General features: G+C 38.7%; 1 protein-coding gene across 1 annotated transcript; it reads left to right on the top strand.

Annotated features, from left to right (window-relative positions):
* The first annotated feature begins 10,013 nt into the window (after positions 1-10,013).
* Positions 10,014-18,066, top strand: LOC306793045 (hydroperoxide isomerase ALOXE3-like). The gene is made up of 14 exons (XM_079290483.1): positions 10,014-10,172; positions 11,687-11,891; positions 12,037-12,118; positions 12,244-12,366; positions 12,521-12,624; positions 13,769-13,941; positions 14,089-14,235; positions 14,339-14,542; positions 15,201-15,287; positions 15,456-15,622; positions 15,939-16,060; positions 16,187-16,287; positions 16,527-16,697; positions 16,817-18,066. Exons 1-14 carry the CDS (start codon positions 10,026-10,028, stop codon positions 16,994-16,996), a joined length of 2,013 nt encoding a protein of 670 aa, XP_079146609.1. The 5' UTR covers positions 10,014-10,025; the 3' UTR covers positions 16,997-18,066.
* The last annotated feature ends 2,963 nt before the right edge of the window (positions 18,067-21,029 follow it).

The raw sequence follows: 21,029 nt of genomic DNA, 5'->3' as shown, positions 1-21,029 counted from the left end.
TATTGAATACACATCCGATTCAAATAAAGATTTGTACAAAATGTATAGGACCTCTGCAAATAGTTATCAATCTTGAACTCATTTAATGAATAATATCCGAAAGAGCAGATATTGACACGTTTCAAGAAGGCGTCCATCCTTGCATTGGGGAAGTAACCAGTCTAGAATGGGGAATCCCTAAAACACGGTTTGAGTCTGTCACAGACAGATGTGGTATCATTGAGGCGTAGTTTGTCACACAGAGGCGATTCCCAAAGTAAAACGCCTTACACTGTTACCCATAGTTCATTTAAGTCCGGCGTCTGCGCTAAAAACATCGCAATAATACATCTACAGACCACGATACAATTGCACATGCAAATCATACCTTCCAGTTTATAGAGACGCAAATATACTGTGGCTGGCAGCTACAGCTTTCTTGGAATCTGACAGCACAGACAAATGTTTACTCAACAGGACATTTAGATATTGCAGTGCATGATCAGCATCTAAACTCCCAAGCCTTTCAGGCAACCAAAAAGTGGTAGGAAGGGATGTTGCTGCTCTTGCCTCAAACTATTTAGCAAATTAGAATTCAGATATGTAAATTATAACTTCTCCAAGTCTCGGTTGAAAGACAGGTTTGCGATGAGTCCTGTCACCATAACAGATGCACAAAACTCTCAGTTGAGCTAGACGAGTTAAATGAAGGTTTAATAAAGTTAAAACCACATACCTTGGCCACAAGCACGACAGTTTCTTCCTAGAAAGGGGCAGGATGGAATGTATTAAGTTGCAGTATCCTGGGCTTAAAATAATTTCAGTTCTTTGGAACGTAGGATGTACTCCGTCTGTTTTTGGCTGTAAAATGTTAATTGTGAATGGAAGGGTAGACTGAAAAGCTACTAAAGGACACTCAGTTTTCACATGTTAACACACTTGCCACAAATTGCACATACTTTACATGTCTCACATATGCAACTCAATTTACGCATATTTGAAACTTCAATGAAATTAACAATCTTTTTAAGGAGTTTCTTGATCAGGGTGATACAATTGATCCTTTACTCAGTCAAGCCCCTCAAACACAGGCTGGCAAATCATGGCGTAGAATTGGCCAGCTCTGACCAGGGACTGACAACTATACGGCTCTGCTCCTTAAACTATATATTCTCCAGAGTATAGTCATACAATTATGGTCCTTACATTTTAGGATACAAATGATACAAAAGGGGGGACGAGATGTTTTGTTAGAAATTTGCTGAGCACATTTGATGTTGTAGATTTATTTTGACACCTAACATTCTTGACAGGAATCCCTTCAAGCTTTCAAACTGTGGAGGAACTTATCAAGTTTGTCACTGTGATGATGTTCACGTCATCAGTTCAGCATGCTGCAGTGGACAGGTAACATTTTATACACATGACTATAGACCGCAATGATCAATTTAGATGACTACTTCCATCTGTCTGCCTCCATTTAAAAAAAAGTTTGTGAAAGTATTTTTTTCAACAGGAATTTGAATACATTGTTACAACAGTAGATGACAATTTAAAAATACTTGGATTCGTTTGACATTTTAGAAAAATACTCTTATTTGCTTTCTGGCCGAAACTAAGATGACAGGACGGATACCACTGTTGTGTTTGTGGTTTGTATGGTAAATATGAAGCAGGAGCTGATTAGCTTAGCTTAGCATTAAGACTGGAACAGCTAGCCTTGTTCTGTCCAAAAGTAACTAAATCCATCTACGAACACCCCTAAAAGGTAAGACTAAGGGATTTATTGGCAGAAATTGAATATAATATTTATAATTTTTTTTTTTTGTTATTGTAAAGGCTAATCACCTGAAAATAAGAATGGTATTTTTTATTGGCTTAGAATAAGCCCTATATAGCTACATAGGAAGCGGGTCTGGAGGTGGGCAGTAAGACATTCCGTAGAAACAAAACGGGTAGGAAAAGGCATTGAAATCGTAAATTCAATGATTACATGAGTTATTAATCACCGTTATCCCCACACTCCCATATGGTCTTGTTTCATTCAGAGTTGGGTTGTGCATAAACCGAGGACAGGACTTCCGCAGTGCAGTTTCAGGAGCTAAGGATAAACCAAGTGTTTATGTTTGGTAGATTATTTAAAAACTTAAAGTGACTTCTACTTAAACCAACATGTCTTGTTTACTATTTCCACATGGGTTAAATACAAAAGATGAAATATATGGGTAACGAGGCTTTGGAGATGTTGCTGGGCCGACTACTGTATTTAAATCATTGCAACAAGTAATGTAATAAAGTAATGCAATTTAGAGTAATATGTCATGAGAATGATTACATTTTTTAAAGTTACCGTACTTGCCCAACATTGCCAGCTACACATGTATTGATCATGTTAGAATGAGCGCTCTGCAAGAAATTAAATAAATAACAAAGTAGAGTAGAACAATATATCGATGGCAAACGATTCTTGTAATTGCTTAAGGTCAATAGTGCTTGTATTAATGCTATGTCTTCTAAAGTTAGATTTTCTAGGTTGGATGCCCAATGCTCCACTGTTGCTGCACCAGTCTCCTCCAACAACAAAGGGACAGTCGCGCATGGAGGCCATCTTGGCAACTCTGACAGAAAAATCCTTTGCAGGATTTATCATGTCTGCTTTGTGGCAGCTCAGCAGCAAGTATTGTGATTTTGTAAGTTTGACTTGCAGTTTTCTTAATCAAAACTGTGAGGGACTAGCAATTCTCCCTTTCATAGATGGCCCATTCCCCAACATGTCATTTTGCTAACACGCTAAACCAACATGGTGAACACAAACATGCAAATATTTTCATTGTTTTATGTTGGCTTGATGATGTCAGCATTGACTTCAAAGTATCGTCATGGACTCCCCAGGCGATTGGATGCCCATAATTATCATTGACTAAAATGCTTCCTGCAGGAAGTGAGAGAAAGGAAACTATTCACCTGCGAGCCCCTCTGCAGAAAGTAAAACTTTTCAGGATATTCAGACCATTTCCTTCCTTTCATTAATTTGTGCAACGTGCCAGTTTACCCAATTTAACTTTGTTTTTGGGCCGTCATTCAACCAGTGGAGCTCCACTGAGAGCTAAGTGCATCCGTTATGGTGACAAGACTGAAAGCAAACCTGACTTTCAACAGAGACTTGGAGCGGTTCAATTTTACATATCTGACATTTAGATTCATGTTACATTTTATATTACAAAGTGAGGGAAAGACTGTTTCAAGTCAAGCCTGATGTTCCCTTACACATAAAATAATCCCAGACACTTTCACACAGTGAAGCACAGTCGAACAATCAAACCCTGGTATCAGATCGGTACTCCGTGTCGGCCGTTTACCCAAAAACCAGGTATCGCTACCGGGATTGAAAAAGTTGGATCGGAGCATCCTGACCACTGAGGACATTTGCTGCCCATCTCTCATTTCCTCTTATGTTTCTCTACTATTGCTATCTAACAAACAAAGGCATAGAATTACCAAAAACTGACCATATGTATGCATGTACAGTACTTTAGAATCTTTTGTCTGTGCTATCTTTATAGACCAGAGGGTGTAATTTGCTTGTACATGGACATACTTTTCAGGAGGCTAACATTTCTGTATTATAAATCCTTTTTTTAATTGGTCTTATGTAATATTCAAATTTTCAACATGCCTAAGGAGCTGCTGATCCAGTTCTACAATGCAATAATCCAGTCGGTTCTTGTTTGGATGAGCCCCCAAACAGGACAGGAACAGACTACAATGGAAAGTCAGGACTGCAGAGAAAATCATTGGTGCCAGCCTCGTCATGGAATGTGGTGGTGGACCCAAAAACAGACATTACCAGGAAAAACAAAAAGGTTTAATTTGAGGTGGACACAAAGGGAAAATTGTCAGGGAACAGCGGGGGAATCCAGAGACGAGAGGGCGAAGGTGGAAACCAGGCAGACGAGGCAGAGCAGGCAGACTGGGGAAGCAGGAGGGTGATCCAAACTGTAGGCACAGGAAGACAAGGTGAGAACAACAGAAAACACATGGATGAACTCTGAAATAGTATCTTAACAGAGTGTCCGAGAGGGAACAAAATACCACTGAGGTTGTACAAAGATGTGGAACCGGAGTAGATTTACTGTTGGGTGATGAGTAGATGGAAAGCAGCTGGGTTGACTGGGCAGGTGAGGTGAATGAATGTAATCAGGAGGGAGCCGGGAGGAGACCAGTGCGGAGCCACGCCCAAAGCACTCACACACTCGCAGAGACACAGGAGGCAAAGCCTAATCGTGACAAGCTTGCCCTCCATTTAGTACTTATACTCCTCAAGAGTCAAGAAACCCAGCAAGCAGGAACACAGACCAGCAGCAATCTGAAGGTGTAGGTAACTTTCCTTATCTTTCCTCATGTTATGGCAGAAGATTATCTAAATACTAGTGATGGCGAGATGAAGCCTCATGAGGCATCGCAACACTTCAGCCAATTGGTTCGAGAAAGGGTTCATTACTCGAAGCTTCATGTGCACACGATACCACCTACTGGCCATGTGTATAATCACAGGCAGCTGTATCTGAACCACATAATGTGATGCATTGAATTTGTGTGTCTGTTATGGCTGTTGGGAATGACGGAATTACAAAAATGTATGACCAAATCATTTCTGTACATAAATGACATATGTGCATAATAAAATATTTTTTTAATGTATTGTACTGTGTGTGTACATTTTCCCAAAATGGTAGTATCATATGATATGGCAGGTTGTGTAATGATGTTATTATGTCACTTTAGGAAAATGGCATGGGCTTAAGCAGGCAGAGGACAGTGAAAGTGCTTGTGGAACTAGGAAGAGGGGACTGAATATGCTTGTGGAACTTGGACAGTGATGTACAGGACAGGGGACATTTTATTAATTTTTATTCAGAAATAACAGTTTCTCAACAGTGTTTGGTTTTAAACGATTCCTTTTTTTTGACACAACCTCTCCGGCCTTTGAAAACACCCTTTCACAGGGTACAGAAGATGCTGGCGTGCACAAAAACGCAAGAGCAAGTCTATATAAATTTGCATACAGGAATTTTTGCCTCTCCCAGTACTCCAGAGGCTTTTCCAGCCTGCTTATATTTGGCTCGGAAAGGTAGCGCTGGACCTCCACAGTGGCATCTGCTGTTACATTTTGAGTCTTCCGTGCCGCCATGACGCTGGTGTCTAAACGATGCCACAGTTTGCTACCTAAGAGGAAACCACAGATCACGTTACTAAGTGTTCTCATCGGAATAATTGATCTCAAAATGTAAAATAATAGATTACCTCCTGTGACATCATGAGAGGTGGAAGCCTGGGGGATTTCCTCTCTGCTTTGTTTTGACCGTATAATGGTCGCACACTCGGAGGTCAGTCGTTTTATTGCTTCGGTGGCTTTTGTTTGGCTGAAAAATCCTATTACTTTAAATCGGGATCCAGTTTGGACACAAATGCCCTGAATCCAACATCATCCACAATACTGAAGGGCTGTGTGTCCTTCACTATCATGGAGACGAGGGCTTCATCCAGCTCTTGTTTTTTGGTGGCTGGTTAAAAGAGAATAAATACAGTGTCTGTTACCTGTCTTTATTTGCACAATAAACAAAAGTGAACAGGGAAAAATTGTGATTGTGCATTTGTAATATTGTAATGACTTACAATGGTAGGTGAAGCTCCAGTTTCCTCCTTATTCTCATGCAAGGCACGGTAATGCCTTAGCATGGATGAGGTGTTGTTATTGTACCCCAACTCCTTGGAGCACAATAAACACCTCACCTTTGAATAAAAGAAGAAACTGTGAAAAATACAGTTCTTGATAAGCAAACCTAATGTGTCTGAAATAGAGTTAGATGTAGCTTACCTTATTAGGAGTTATCAAATCAAAGTGTTCCCACACAGGGGAAATCCTCCTCTTCCGAGCTGGCTCCATCTTATCACCTATCCTTCTCTCCTCACTCTCCTAACTCTCCAAACTATCTCTCTCTAAACTCTCCAAACTATATAAACGCCATCCAAACTATCTCTCTCTAAACTCTCCAAACTATATAAACGCCATCCAAACTATCCAAACTCACAACTCTCCACCAACAACCCACATTTTGAATGGAGCCTGAGTGGTTTATATTGCTGTCAAACCTCCCGGCAAAATCTGAACGACTTCCCGAAGCAGTCACGTGGTACAGCCGGGCAGCGAGGCTTCGGACGTCATCATTTCTGGCTCCTCCCCTAAATGAAGCAGCCTCGATACGCGCTTCAAAGAAACGCCCCCTCCATTACTCGACACACGCTTCGAAGCGTCGGCACATCTCGTAACATCACTACTCACCAGTCACAATGCAAACGTCTACACCCCGAGTACAAACATAGACAGAAACAACACTGTTCATGCACAGCAGGGTAAGTCAATATATTGTTTCTTTTAGCTAAGTTAACATTTAATGTTTGACGAGTAACACCAACACCATGCAACTTAAGATAACACACTAAAAACACAATCTAATGGCATTTCATCTTTATGGCGCTACAGTCACATAATATATTTAAATTGAGTTGTCAGAGTCTAACTCATTGCTTTTTAAAAGCTGGAATTTTAAATATTACCAGACAGGATTTGTTCTATGAAGGTATTTTACTAGCCAGTTGGCATGGTTGTCTATCATCATGTACTTAGATGATGATCAAGGTTTCTAAATGTTTTTATATCAAAATAACTATTTAACAATTTTTGCATTTTTGAGAATTGGAGCATTCACTCTGCAATTTAGAGATCTAAATGTGTTTATTTTTCGAGACAGTTTCCACAGACTGACCATGACTGAGTACAAGCTAGAGGTCACAACAGGTGACAAGCAATATGCAGGAACATGGGACCACATATTCATCACCTTATTTGGAACTGAAGGGCAGAGTGAGCGAACTGAGTTGGACAACTTTGGCATCGACTTTACAACTGGGACAGTAAGTTGAATCCTGTTGAACATCCTCAAATTAGGTCTGGGACAAAGTAATGATTTTTGTTCGTGCATACATATATGCTGGGGTAGTATTTGTCTTCATGACTAATTCAAGAAACGTTTACCTTTATGCAATTAATACACTTTAAGTTACTGTGAGGATCATTTTACTGGTTATGCAACCGTCTCAATTTAATACTGATGCCTCTATATGACCTACAAAAGTAAATGAGACCATCAGCGAGAAAATTGGCGATTTCTATGTAGTTATTGTTTATGCTTTTCATTGGTCCCACTGGCACCGAGTCTGTCCAGTCTTGGCGGACATATGTTCTCTTTAGTTGCATGCCTATATCAACATACGTGCTGAACTGAGTTTGTTCAACACAAATCGTTTGGACACAGTTTTATGTGACACTTACCGTATACATTTGATCCATACTTTTCTAAATTTTGGATATAAAATGTACGGACGAGTTCAGGTTCACATTTGGTTTTTCATAAGGTGCGCCACACTAATTTATGAGTTGTCAAATTCTTCCTCAAGGTGTGGCCTATCCGACTAGATAGCCTGGAGCTCTGCAGGGGGTCCAAGGGATCCTTCCCCGGGAATTGTGTTGTGTTAAACAAGCTCTATTTTGATGCTTATTTATATACTCCGACACTGTTGGGGTCAACTCTTTTCAGGGGAGACCCAGACCGCTGGACTTTTGCTGCTGCAAACCTTCGGCAGCGAAGTCGCACCAAAAATTAACTGGATCCGGTTAACAATCAAAAAGTATGTAATAAATAAGAGAAGCTAGAACAGTTGCATTACATTACATTACATTCCAGTCATTTAGCAGACGCTTTTATCCAAAGTGACTTACAATAAGTGTATTCAACATCGGTTTTTTTCGAGAGAACTTGTCACCATAATAATAAGTGCATGTTCTTTCCTCAAACAAGCATTTAAGAGCATAAACCAGTGCCAACATATGTACTCCTGAGTCAGGAAACCCTTCACATCCTGAAAACAACCTATTTGAATTTCTCCCTTCTGGGAGGAGCTACAGAACATTGTACGCCAACAACTAGACGCAAGAACAGTTCCTACCCCACAGGCTGTCACTCTGATGTACAGTTACTGTCATACACCGTCATCAATCCAGTAACACCAAAATATACACTGCTGCTGTAATAGATTATACAGTTTCTGAAGCACAATTTGCTTTTGAAAATTTATATATCTGTCACTATAAATATACATCCTACACACTGTTTATACAGAATATAGTGATCTTTAAATATGCATACTGTACATAATAGTTCAGTCCATGTGTATCTATTTGATATTGTAGCGTGAACGGGTCCTGCCCAACGGAAAGAAGGGCAGGATCGCACCTAACACGGTGATAACTCCGTCAGTAGTCCGAACAACCTTAGGGGATTCGTGTCCCTCTGAAGAGTCGGAAATTTACCTTCGGCCTTTTATCTCACCCCATAGCTGAATCGTTAGGATTTCGGAATTATTGTCTTTCTGAGAGTCTTGTACAGCTACGCCCGAGGCGCTCTCAGTAGGATGTAACACTAACACCCAGTATGAATAGTTACGTAGATCGTCTATACTTTACTGTTGCCTACTTTAGATTTCTCAGCATTTTTGACTAACACTGCCAAGTCATCACCCAGGGAACTTACCTAACGCTCCTCTGGTAGAGTCAGTCGTCACTAATATATCACAAGTTTCCGGGACAGGGGAAGAGGGGTAACGTAATCTAAAAAAACAGAGTCTTCAGTTTGAGTCCCAGGCACTTACAAATGGTAAGGCTGTGGATTTATTACAGTTTTCTCAAAACAGTTACATAAAACAATTTCAACTCAATGAAAGTCTAAGTGGTGCAAAATATATCAGTCACTGTAAGCTGTCTTGTGACAGCAGAAATGTCTCACAGGGTCTTCTACAAAAGAAGAGTAGTCCAGTCTCTACAACTGGAGAAGAAGCTCTTTCTCTGAGTTCTACTGCTGCCTTTTATGCTCGTCTGAGGCTGGCACCTCAAAATCATGCATCACTCACACATGAGGAGTCCTGTTTCTGGATCAACAACAGGATGTTTAAACGGTTTGATCCTGTTTGAACCGGATGTATATGGCATGAGTGACTTTCTTACATAAAAAGTTACAGAAATTCTAAAAGGTTATAAAAAGTGTAAACAAGTTATATGTTGTGATGGTTATAATAAGTGTAAAGTTATATGTTGTGATGGTTATAAAAAGTGTAAAGTTATATGTTGTGATGGTTATAAAAAGAAAGCAAGTTATATGTTCTGATGGTTATACTTCTATGCTTTCATATTTTTCTACAATCTCTTAACAGTAGGTATGTATGTGCACAATTAGTTTTGTTTACGATTGACTTGTAAATACACGTTTTATTTCTTATTATCTGTCCAGCTTTGTTGTCCTTGTCCCTTATTTATATTTCTGTGTAAGTAGTAGTAGTAGTCGTAGTGGTAGTAGTAGTAGTAGTATAGAATTTCAGTAGTAGGACCATAATGCATGGTTTCGTTCAGCTGCTGATGACCCTCTACACAGCTACACGTATATCAGCTGAAAACAAGAAACAACATTTTTAATTGACAGTTAACAACACCTCTTATGTCAATACACAGTGAGGGAGGTACTTAAAAGAAGGTTGAAGTCAGGGTGGAGGAGCTTATAAGAGCCAACAAGCAGGAACACAGTTCACAGAACAGCTTCAAACTGAAGGTATGGGTAGGAACTTTCCTTATCTTTCCTCATGGTATAAAAGTAGATTATCTACACTTGTAGTAATGTAAACAGGATAATCCTAGACAAAGTTAAGTGTTAAAAATGTTTTTTGATACCTGTTGACAAAAGAAATTGAGTTTAGAAAAACTATCAAAAGTTTTTGGGAAATAAATTATTGACAAATTTTAAAACGTTTTGTACAAGTGGTATCAAAACATATATACACTGTTATTAATGCATTTTTTGAAGATAATTGGACCATTCACTCTGCAATTTAGAGATCTAAATGTGTTTATTTTTCGAGACAGTTTCCACAGACTGACCATGACTGAGTACAAGCTAGAGGTCACAACAGGTGACCTGCAAGATGCAGGAACATGGGACAACATATTCATCACCTTATTTGGAACTGAAGGGCAGAGTGAGCGAACTGAGTTGGACAACTTTGGCATCGACTTTACAACTGGGACAGTAAGTTGAATCCTGTTGAACATCCTCAAATTAGGTCTGGGACAAAGTAATGATTTTTGTTCGTGCATACATATATGCTGGGGTAGTATTTGTCTTCATGACTAATTCAAGAAACGTTTACCTTTATGTAATTAATACACTTTAAGTTACTGTGAGGATCATTTTAGTGGTTATGCAACCGTCTCAATTTAATACTGATGCCTCTATATGACCTACATAAGTAAATGAGACCATCAGCGAGAAAATTGGCGATTTCTATGTCGTTATTGTTTATGCTTTTCATTGGTCCCACTGGCACCGAGTCTGTCCAGTCTTGGCGGACATATGTTCTCTTTAGTTGCTTGCCTATATCAACATACGTGCTGAACTGAGTTTGTTCAACACAAATCTTTTGGACACCGTTTTAGGTGACACTTATACATTTGATCCATACTTTTCTAAATTTTGGATATAAAATGTACGGACGAGTTCAGGTTCACATTTGGTTTTTCATAAGGTGCGCCACACTAATTTATGAGTTGTCAAATTCTTCCTCAAGGTGTGGCCTATCTGACTAGATAGCCTGGAGCTCTGCAGGGGGTCCAAGGTATCCTTCCCCGGGAATTGTGTTGTGTTAAACAAGCTCTATTTTGATGCTTATTTATATACTCCGACACCTACAATCAAAGTACATGTGTAATATTTTTTTTCAAATCAAGTGTGTAACACAAAAACTGGTTAACTTTACATATTAATTATGAATTGACCCTTCACTAAACCCCACCCCCCTTGGTTACTGTTGCCTGTCAAAGTGGCGTTTTCAACACTATGGAAATGGAAATAATTGTTCAGAAATATCAGAGAGAAGTAGACAGAAAGGACTACACTGTGCATTTGAGCGCTAACGTTACATTCACAATGTAATTTGTTGGCTGAGTGTTGTGAATGAACATGAAATTATTATTATTATACACATTGTGGGAAAAGCTCACCAGTCACAATGCAGACGTCTACACCCGAGTACAAACATATACAGAAACAACACTGCACAGCAGGGTCAGTCAATATATTGTTACTTTTAGCTAAGTTAACATTTAACGTTTAACACCAACACCATGCAACTTAAAATCACACACTAAAAACACAATCTAATGGCATTTCATCTTTGTGGTGCTACAGTCACATCATATATTTAAATTGGGTTGTCAGAGTCTAACTCATTGCTTTTTAAAAGCTGGAATTTTAGATATTACCAGACAGGATTTGTTCTATAAAGGGCTTTTACTCAGTTGGCATGGTTGTCTATCATCATGGACTTAGATGATAATCAAGGTTTCTAAATGTTTTAATGTCAAAATAACTATTTAAGAAGACTGTCCGGTCTGTGTGGACATTTGTACTCCTTAGACACTTACGTATATCATGTTATATTAAATATTATCAGTTAAATGTGTATTGACAACACTCTAACATACATGTTAAACTGTATTATAATGTATGTGTTTGTTTAAATTCATATTAATATTTATTTCCAGACAGGGAATTACACCATCAGCACCAATTTGTCTCTGGGGAAACTTCTGCTGATCAAGGTGGAGAAAGATCCTTCTTTGATCCTCCCAGAAAATGAGTGGTACTTCTCCAAAATAGTGGTGACGACACCTGAAGGAGAAGCCATTCTTTTCCCCTGTTACAGATGGATCTCCGGAGGAGAACTGGTGGAGCTGAGAGGCGGGAGAGGTCTGCTTCAAGTTCCCAAAATATTTGATGAAAGATACTTTGTTAAGATTTATAGATATCACTACTTTTCACAGGTTTGTTTTGTTGAGTTTGTCAATTTTGTCTTTTAAAACTTTACTGATGTTATATTCTTTTCATGCCTCAGCCTTGAAGGCTTTTGAGGAGGACCATCCAATGTTGATTGACCATCGCAAACAGGAGCTGATACTTAGCAAGAACTTTTACCAGTAAGTTTTTATGTGTGCAGTACAGTATGTACCAGGAGCTGCTGTTATGGTCTCAGAAGTTCATCTGGAGAAAATTATACGTGCCTTTTTCTAACTTTGGTTTTTTTTGTGGGTTTGTTTTTCAGGTGGAAACATTTGGCTGAAGGACTAAACCACATCAGCCACATCAATAATGTGTCTGATCTCCCAGCTGAAATCCGCTTCTCTAAGTCCAAAGCAACCGAAGCAGGAAATCTGAAAAGGGAAATGTAGGTCTACATCGTATAAAATGGACACAACCAGGCTCGATTATAGTCACATTTTCTATGTTTTGAGACAAAAAGTAAATTTGAAACAATAATATCAGTATAATGTTTAATCATGTATTCTGGATGCCTTTTTTTTTACCCTGTCTTACTTCAGTGGTATTGAACTCATACTCAAGGGGCTGCTTGGATCTAAAGAACAATGGGAAAGCATTGATGACATGAAAAACATCTTCCGGTGGAAAAAGACAACTATGTCCGGTAGATTGTTTTTCCCCATTATCCACATCTGCAGCACAACTCACAACAATAATGTCATTGTCATCATTTCATAACAAGTGAATATGAGCATTTGGCAGACACTATCATCAGTTCCAATGTCACAACAGTTCTTTCTACAACACTGCTTGATCCAAATACAATATGTATGAAAACAGTTCAAGAAAGGTTGATACACGGCACTAATATATCTGTAATCCATCTAAAATGTAAAATCATCGCAAAATGAAAACCCAAGGAACACTTCTAACTAGAAAGATGCACCCAGCAGAGTGTAGATATCAGCTCGGTGTGTCTAAACGACCGAATACAAGCCATAATTGGCAATCCCCCCCCCCCATTTAGAGACGTAAACACACTTCATTCAATCTCGATAACGAATGTAGTGTACCAGGCAATCTGCTCGAAGTCGTCATATGCAATGCTGTTTGACTGCGTAGCAGCAGCTGAGTGGCGCCGATGTACTCTGCTGTGTGTGTACTATAGTACCGTCAGCTGTTAGCCAAACTGCCTATAGGCTGTGTAATCACTAGCAGCCCTTCCTGGGGTACTACGTGTAGTAGTCAGTGAGGAGTCAGCAAGCAGTCAATGGTAATATAAAACAGGCAAAAAAAGGTGTTTTTAAGAAAGCATGAGCCACAACTGGGCACCCAAAACATTATGCTGTTTCCAGCAGTATAATGTGAGATTAGGTCACACACGCGCACACACCCACACACACAGATAATAATATAATATTTTCCTAAAATATGTATTTGGTATAACATTTGTTGTATAGTTCTGATTATGAACTTACTTTGAAATATGGTCTATTAAAGAAGGTTCAATAATTTAAAGAAACAACAGAAACCCTGTGTGATAGCACCATTCCAACATCTATTGTCAGTTTTGAATGAAATTCTACTGCATCTTAAATATCAATTGCATAATGTTCTCCATTAAAATTAGTTAACAATTAGATAGCTTGGATGTTGTTCCTGTTGGGTAAAACAATTCATTTTCTCCAAAGTAAAAATCTCTCAGGAACAAATCAGCAATGACTATGATCAACATAGACTTCAAAAAAGTTAGACATGACACAGATATTTAGATATTATATTAAATATCATATTTGAAATTCTTCCAGAGTATGTTACAGAGCACTGGAAGGAAGATGACTTTTATGGATCCCAGTTTCTGAACGGAGTCAATCCCAATGTGATCAAGCGCTGCTCAGAGCTTCCCCCAAACTTTCCAGTCACAGAGAAGATGGTGAAGCCGTTCCTGGAAGAAGGAAGCTCTCTGAAGAAGGAGCTGAAGGTATGAAAGCAGAGTGGCTTTACTTTGGAGATAATCTTTGCTTTTGGAGACGATATTTGTGTTTCATCCCAATATCATATCTCCTGGATCTGTGAAACCTATTGATGTCTTAAACACTTCTTCCCTCTGTCTTTCATTCCCATATAGAAAGGCAATATATTCCTCTATGACCAGAAGAGGCTGGATGGAATACCCACTAGACAAGACAATAATGGTGGACCTCTGCACGTGACTCCTGGTCTCTGTTTGCTCTACGTGAACCCAGAAAACAAACTGATGCCCATTGCAATACAGGTCTATTCACATGATCATATTACATCCCGTAGTACATTACTGTCTCTTCAAAAGTCCAGTTGCACTATTTTAACTAAATATGTTTTTTTAAATCAAATTCCAGTTGTATCAACAACCTTCTGAGCTGAACCCCATCTTCCTGCCCAGTGACCTGGAGACTGACTGGCTGCTTGCCAAGATGTTTATTAAAAATGCTGATGCCCTGGATCATCAAGTAGTCCAACACCTCTTGAAGACTCACTATCTGACAGAGGTCTTTATTGTCGCAGCTCTCCGCAGCTTCTCTGTGATTCATCCCCTCTATAAGGTGCTGGTGCACTTCTTTTATTTATTCCCTTGATCTGAAATTATGATCTGACTTTTTGTTGATGAAGTATTTTAAGATATGATCAATGACAAATCTGCAAATTTCTTGCCAGAATTTCTTGGTGTGAAAAGAAAAATGCCAAAATATGTATATCTGAATATTCATCACAGAAAGAGCAGTCTGTGTTTGTGTCTTTTTAGAATACATGCATGTAGTGATTGGTAGGGTAATAATCATGAATAATTATGAAAGACACTTCCTTAAATGTATAAACTGAGTATCAACACCCTATCCTTCCAATATATACATTAACAAAACCATTCCAATGTGCTATGACATATGAAAGTAGTCATAGTCTTGTATAGAAAAGACAGCACATTGAAAGGCACATCAAACAGACGCTTTTCCTGAGTAAATCAATTGTGTACATCTTTCTAGTAAGCGACGGTCTTAATAGTGCAGATCAAGATATGTTTGGGAGTCCAGCCCCACCATTTTATTTAGATAACTGTAATGTTCTATCCAAAATAAGATTTCAAATGAGAATGTTAGCTTATGGATTACTTTGGTAATCAACACAAACAAGATGTGCTGCCTTTTGTTTACTCAAATAAGCATCGTAACATGACTTTTAAAATATTTCCCTTTGTCTGATCAGCTGCTGTTTCCACACTTCCGGTACACTGTGCATGCAAACATTGGAGGCCGCGCAAATGTTTTTGGACCTGGTGGGACTCTCACTAAAGTATGGCTCTGTAAAATACATATTTCTGAATATTCCGACTAACTTACTCCAATTAGATTGCACCATTGCAAGACATATTTTTAGCCTTTGATTTTTGAACAATGCATAATTATTTTATTTCAAGAAATGTGTCTCATTGTAACTATTTGTGCATTATTGATTTATTAGCATTCACTTGGATATGACGGACAGATGGTGCTCATGGCAAAAGCTCTCTCTGAAACGACCTACAGCTCCCTCTGTCTGCCAGAGAACATCATTGCACGAGGACTGGAATCCATCCCCAACTTCTACTACAGAGATGATGGCCTGAAGATGTGGAACATCATCAACAGGTTATCTTTCAATAAATATCACATCTGTCCAGACCGATTTATTCTACAAGCAACAGCTGAGTTATTCAGCCTTGTTCACATGCAAACATTTTAAATCTATTTATTTTATGTTTATTTTATGCCTCAGAGAGGCCGGGTTAGAGTCCCACGCTATTTTGTGTTTTAATGACTGTTTTTATTGTTTCAATGTATGTTTTAAATCTCCTTTACTTTTGCCTTAATGCTTTTAATGGTTTCATGTGAAGCACTTTGAATTACCTTGTTGTTGAAATGTGCTATACAAATAAACTTGTCTTGCCTTGCCTTATGTTCATAGCTTTGTGAAGGCAGTAGTGGGGTACTACTATCCCTCAGACAGTGAAGTACGTAAAGACACCGAGCTGCAGGAATGGATCAGTGAGATATTCACACATGGCTTCTTAGGAAACACAGCCTCAGGTATTTAACCCATGCTGTGACGTCATTTGTAAACACAAGATATATAAAATCGTAATAGTAGCCTTTAATATTTAACGAACATAAGGATTGCCAATAATTAACTCACAGTAATTGTGCTACCAACAGGGTTTCCAGCAAGCTTTCATACTGTCGAGGAGGTGATCAAATTCATCACCATGCTGATCTTCACAGTGACGGGTCAACATGCTGCTGTAAACAATGGACAGGTAATTAGTTGGGACAATGGAATATGTATTGATGTTTGATCAAGTGCAAGTTTGTTTTAATAATTCAAATGTATGAACATTTGGCAGGTCTGCAATCTGGTTATTATTCATTCCATTTCTTTCTTTCTTCCCAATGTAGATTTACATAATAATTTATGTAATGTTTGACATTAAAATAAGTTTACAGAATTTGTTTTCCATCAAAGTTGATACAGATTGAAATTTCTCTCATAACTTAGTACGACTACTACGGCTGGTCGCTAAATCAGACACTCCTGCTGGTCAAACCTCCTCCAACCACGAAGGGCCAGTCAAGCATGAAGACTATTTTGGAGACCCTCCCAGATGTTAACCAGACAGTCATCTTTTCAACACTGGTTTGGGTACTTGCAGATAAGTACACTGACATGGTAGGTTTTGGTGATGATAAACATTCATAATATCTTGTCCACATTTGAAGTGTTTAAAATAAATCGCACCAAGCACAATACTGTGTCTGATTTACTGTTTGATTTTGTCCTTTTGTCAGATTCCCATGGGTGCATACCCCGATGAACGATTCCAAGAGCCTGCTCCAAAGCAGATGATGAAGGAATTTCAAGCAGAGTTGTCCGACCTCAGTGAAGCAATTTCAACAAGAAACTTGCAGCTTGAAATACCCTACATATACCTGAACCCTACTGAGATCGAGAGCAGTATTACTCTTTAGCTCAGCCTGATAAGCCTTTTCTATCTCTGTATTAGGCAACAATATCAATACCTTTTTAACACCTGTCTTGCATGCTAGGTTGTGGGTTAAACTCTGGAAGACTATACTCGAGGCTGTATCATGTTAAGACAGCCTATGATAGGGTACCTGTATCTTGAATTATGTTTTACATCGACATATGTTGAGGAATACCCTAAATGAGCAGGTTTTGAAGTACATGCTTGGACTCATGATATGCATCAAAGAGGCCAAAGTCCAAAACAGCAAATATCTGCTGAGCGGTGATGACACATTGTGATGATTCTCTGAAGAAATCTGTGAAAGGTATGGATCTAAACCATCCCGACCAGCTAATTTCCTGATGTATATCTTTTTTAGACCATCCTGTTTATTCATTAAAAGGTGTAAAGTTCAACTTAAAAGTTAACTTTTCTTGAGAGTCAGAAGAATTTTTAAGGCGAGGAATCTGACACACTTTTTCCCAGTCACATAAATAAAGAATGTGTAAAAATGCTTGCTCACAAAACGATAAAAAAATGTTCGCGCTCATAATACTTAATTTTAGCTTGATTTAAGTTTCTCACGCAGAAATTCCACAGTGATTGCTGACATAATTTGCAAATACAACAGAGGCTTTATATTTGTGTGGGGCAATAGTTTAAAAAAAAGTCAAGGAGCGTTGACTTTTTTTGGGATGTTTACGATAGGACCGTGTCCGTGACTCTGTAACTTGTGTTAGATGTACAGAGTCACAAAAACGTGTAAAAGGATTAGAGACAGGAGCCAACCAATCCCAATTTAGGTCTCCTGTAAAAAATACAACTCATTGTAATTCACTGTGGACTAAAGATTGTTAACAGTGAACACAATGTATCTTTTGGTGCAGAAGGAAGTCTCTCGCATCCCACAATTGTCATAATGCTACACTGTAATGAATTGCTGGAAGGGGGGTGAATTTTGACGATAAGAGTAATCTGAAAAGTAATACATTGGATTTGTTTGGATTTGTTGAACTTGTTTAATGTTGGCTTGTGCTTATTAAAACACTTCCCGCTGGGTTGCAACTTCAATTCCCCGTCTCTTCTCCTCATTTTGCCACAACAATTTACGGTGGATTTTCAACGGCATCTTCCAGTATTTCATAATAACTGTAACATACAGTTAAATGTTCATCCCTCGCATGTCAATTAACAGTCAATTCTGTCAATTAAAAATAACAGCATACTACTGTAATTCATCAGCTTGTAGTATTTTCTGTGAAGTTGTGGAAATACGCTTCACAATACAAGTTCAGTGAATCACAATCCATCTACATCGTACTGTCTATTTTAGGTTAATGTACCTGTAATGACGATAGAATATTTTTTATTATTCAAACTCATCATTGGCTGAAATCCATTTTTGAGTGAGAAGACGTGACCGACTGCTCCTGAACGTGACTTTGGAGCACAGCTTCAGTTCATCCCTCTGAGCACAGCCATGTGGAGATCAACCGAGGAGCCCAGGTAACTTCAGCTTATCACCCGAAATTCAAAGTCTCCAGTATTGTTTTGTCTTCATGATTATTGAACTGTTAACATGTAAGTGTCAGGATCCCTGTCGGACCCATTGTGTGTTAACCTCTGTTTCCCCCCAATCTCCTCTCCTCATGTGTCTGTCATTCCCCTGTTTGTTTTGTTATGCCATGTGATTGGTGTTGTTTTCTCGGGACACCTCCCATTGCCACCACCCTGATGGATGCACAGCTATGGACAATCTGGCTCGTTACCCGGCAGCATATCAACCCTGGTCTCGCAGGCCTGGGTTGTCAGTCCGTATTGTCTTCTGCCTCGGTAGCCTCCGGCGCCGTTCTGTAAATTGAACCGCCATTGTCTATTCTCAGACTAACCTCTCTCCTCTCTGCTACGGGTGTAGAGTACTGGTCGATCTGCGTACTCTCCGGTGTCGAGCCACGGGACATCACACCGTCGAGCTGTCTGCCCTCCGGTGTCGGACCACAGGCTCCACACCTTCCTGACCTCTTACTCCGGCTAAATGAAAACTGTTACGCCGGACTCTGTCTCCTGTGGTCTTGTGTTGGGAAAAAATTGAAATTACTAATTAGTATGCGTTTAATAATCAGTGAATGTTATACATTTAAAATAGGCTCATGTCCTCTGTAGTGTTTAAGGCCTGTGTCCTTGTGTGAACTTTCACTGACACATTTCTCAGCAAATGTTTAGTCTAAGAAGCAGTTGATTGCCGAAAGAACACTTCAGCTGTTTGTCCTGAATAAGAATGATAATAAACTTGTAGAAAGCATCAATACTTACGCAGGGCTGATTTGCGACCATGATTTACGAGAAAATGACCTTTGTACTAGAACGAATTGTTAAAATATCCAGATATGTAGACGCCTGTGTGAAACGCAAAATGTGTGTGTTACCCTGTGCCAGCCCACTGCATGTTGTTTACTTGGTATAAATATCAGAGACTCAGAGACAGATCTTCGAGCGGTCTTGATGTACATTCTGTATGTGAATCAACCCTGTCTCCTTCTTTGCAAAGAATAAATGTCCAATGATTTATGATTGTTACACCAGTCTCGCGTGAATGTTTCTAACATTTTGCTATTGGGTCCTACCCGTGAACTCCCGTGACAGTAAGTTGCTTTGGATAAAATCATCTGCTAAATGACTAATGTAATGTAAGATCTCAGATAACGTTTCACTCGGTCTGTTTCATTACATTATGTTGCTAATATTGGTGGAGCTGGCTCTGTGACATTGGGTCACATAAGTAAAGTTAATCACCAATTACAGTGTTAAGATGAACCGTTAGTAACTTGTGTTTACTTGTGCTATTATTGAACAGATCAAACTCATTTTAGTGTTGAACGTTAGTTCATTGTGGTCCATTGTCTTAGCTTCATTTCTTCACCTAACGTAATCAGCTCATCACATAGGCCAGTCTGTTCATTTAAACTGTATGGTATTGTTATATTAGCTCTTTTCAAAGACTTTCACTGATATGTTAACACATGTGAGGCACATGCGAACCCACAGTTGCACAACCACAGCTTCTTTTAAGTGTGTTTGTCCTGGATGTCATAGAACTTTGCAGAAGTTCAGAACATTGAGTTTCAATTTTTTTAATTTTGTTTGTTTCCAGTCACTCGTCATCGGAGATTGAGGATACCAGCCAGATGCTGCAGTCAAGTCCTCTTTTAAGTTGTTCTCTCTCTTTATTGGTTTCATTCATGTGTGAGTTCATGCAGTTCAAATTAACTACAAATGCGTATAAGACTTGTTGACAGCATAGAGTCTAGGCTGTATCATGTTAAGTCAGCCTATGATAGGGTACCTGTATCTTTTGTGTGAAATGTATGCTTCGTGGTGATGACACACTGTGCTGATTCTCTGAAGAAATCTGTAAAAGGTAATTTCCTGATGTATATCCTTTTTAGACCATCCTGTTTATTCATTAAAAGGTGTGAAGTTAAACTTAAAAGGCAACTTTTCTTGAGAGTCTGAATTTTAAAGGCCAGGAATCAGACACACTCAGTCACATAAATAAAGAATGTGTAGAAATGCTTGCTCGCAAAAAGAATAAAATAATACATGATTTTAGCTTGATTTAAAGTTCTCACCGCAGCAATTACACAGTGATTGCTGACGTTATTTGCAAATACAGCAGAGGCTTTAGGCTTTAATAGTTTCCTAAAATATGTATTTGGTATAACATTTATTGTATAATTGTGATTATGAATTTACTTTGAAATATGGTCTCTTCGAAAAGGATCAATAATTTAAAGAAACAACAGAGGCCCTGTGTGATAGCACCATCCAACATCTGTTGTCAGTTTTGAATGAAATTCTACTGTATCTTAAATATCAATTACATAATGTTCTCCATTAGTTAAATAGTTAACAATGTCAAATCAGATTAGATTGGATGTTGTTCCTGTTGGGTAAAACAATTCAATTTCTACAAAGTAAAAATCTCTCAGGAATAAACCAGCAATGACTATGATCAACATGTACTTCAAAAACGT

Source organism: Melanostigma gelatinosum (assembly GCF_949748355.1).
Source record: "Melanostigma gelatinosum genome assembly, chromosome: 19".
Taxonomy (NCBI): domain Eukaryota; kingdom Metazoa; phylum Chordata; class Actinopteri; order Perciformes; family Zoarcidae; genus Melanostigma; species Melanostigma gelatinosum.
This window is presented reverse-complemented; position numbering and strand designations above follow the sequence as displayed.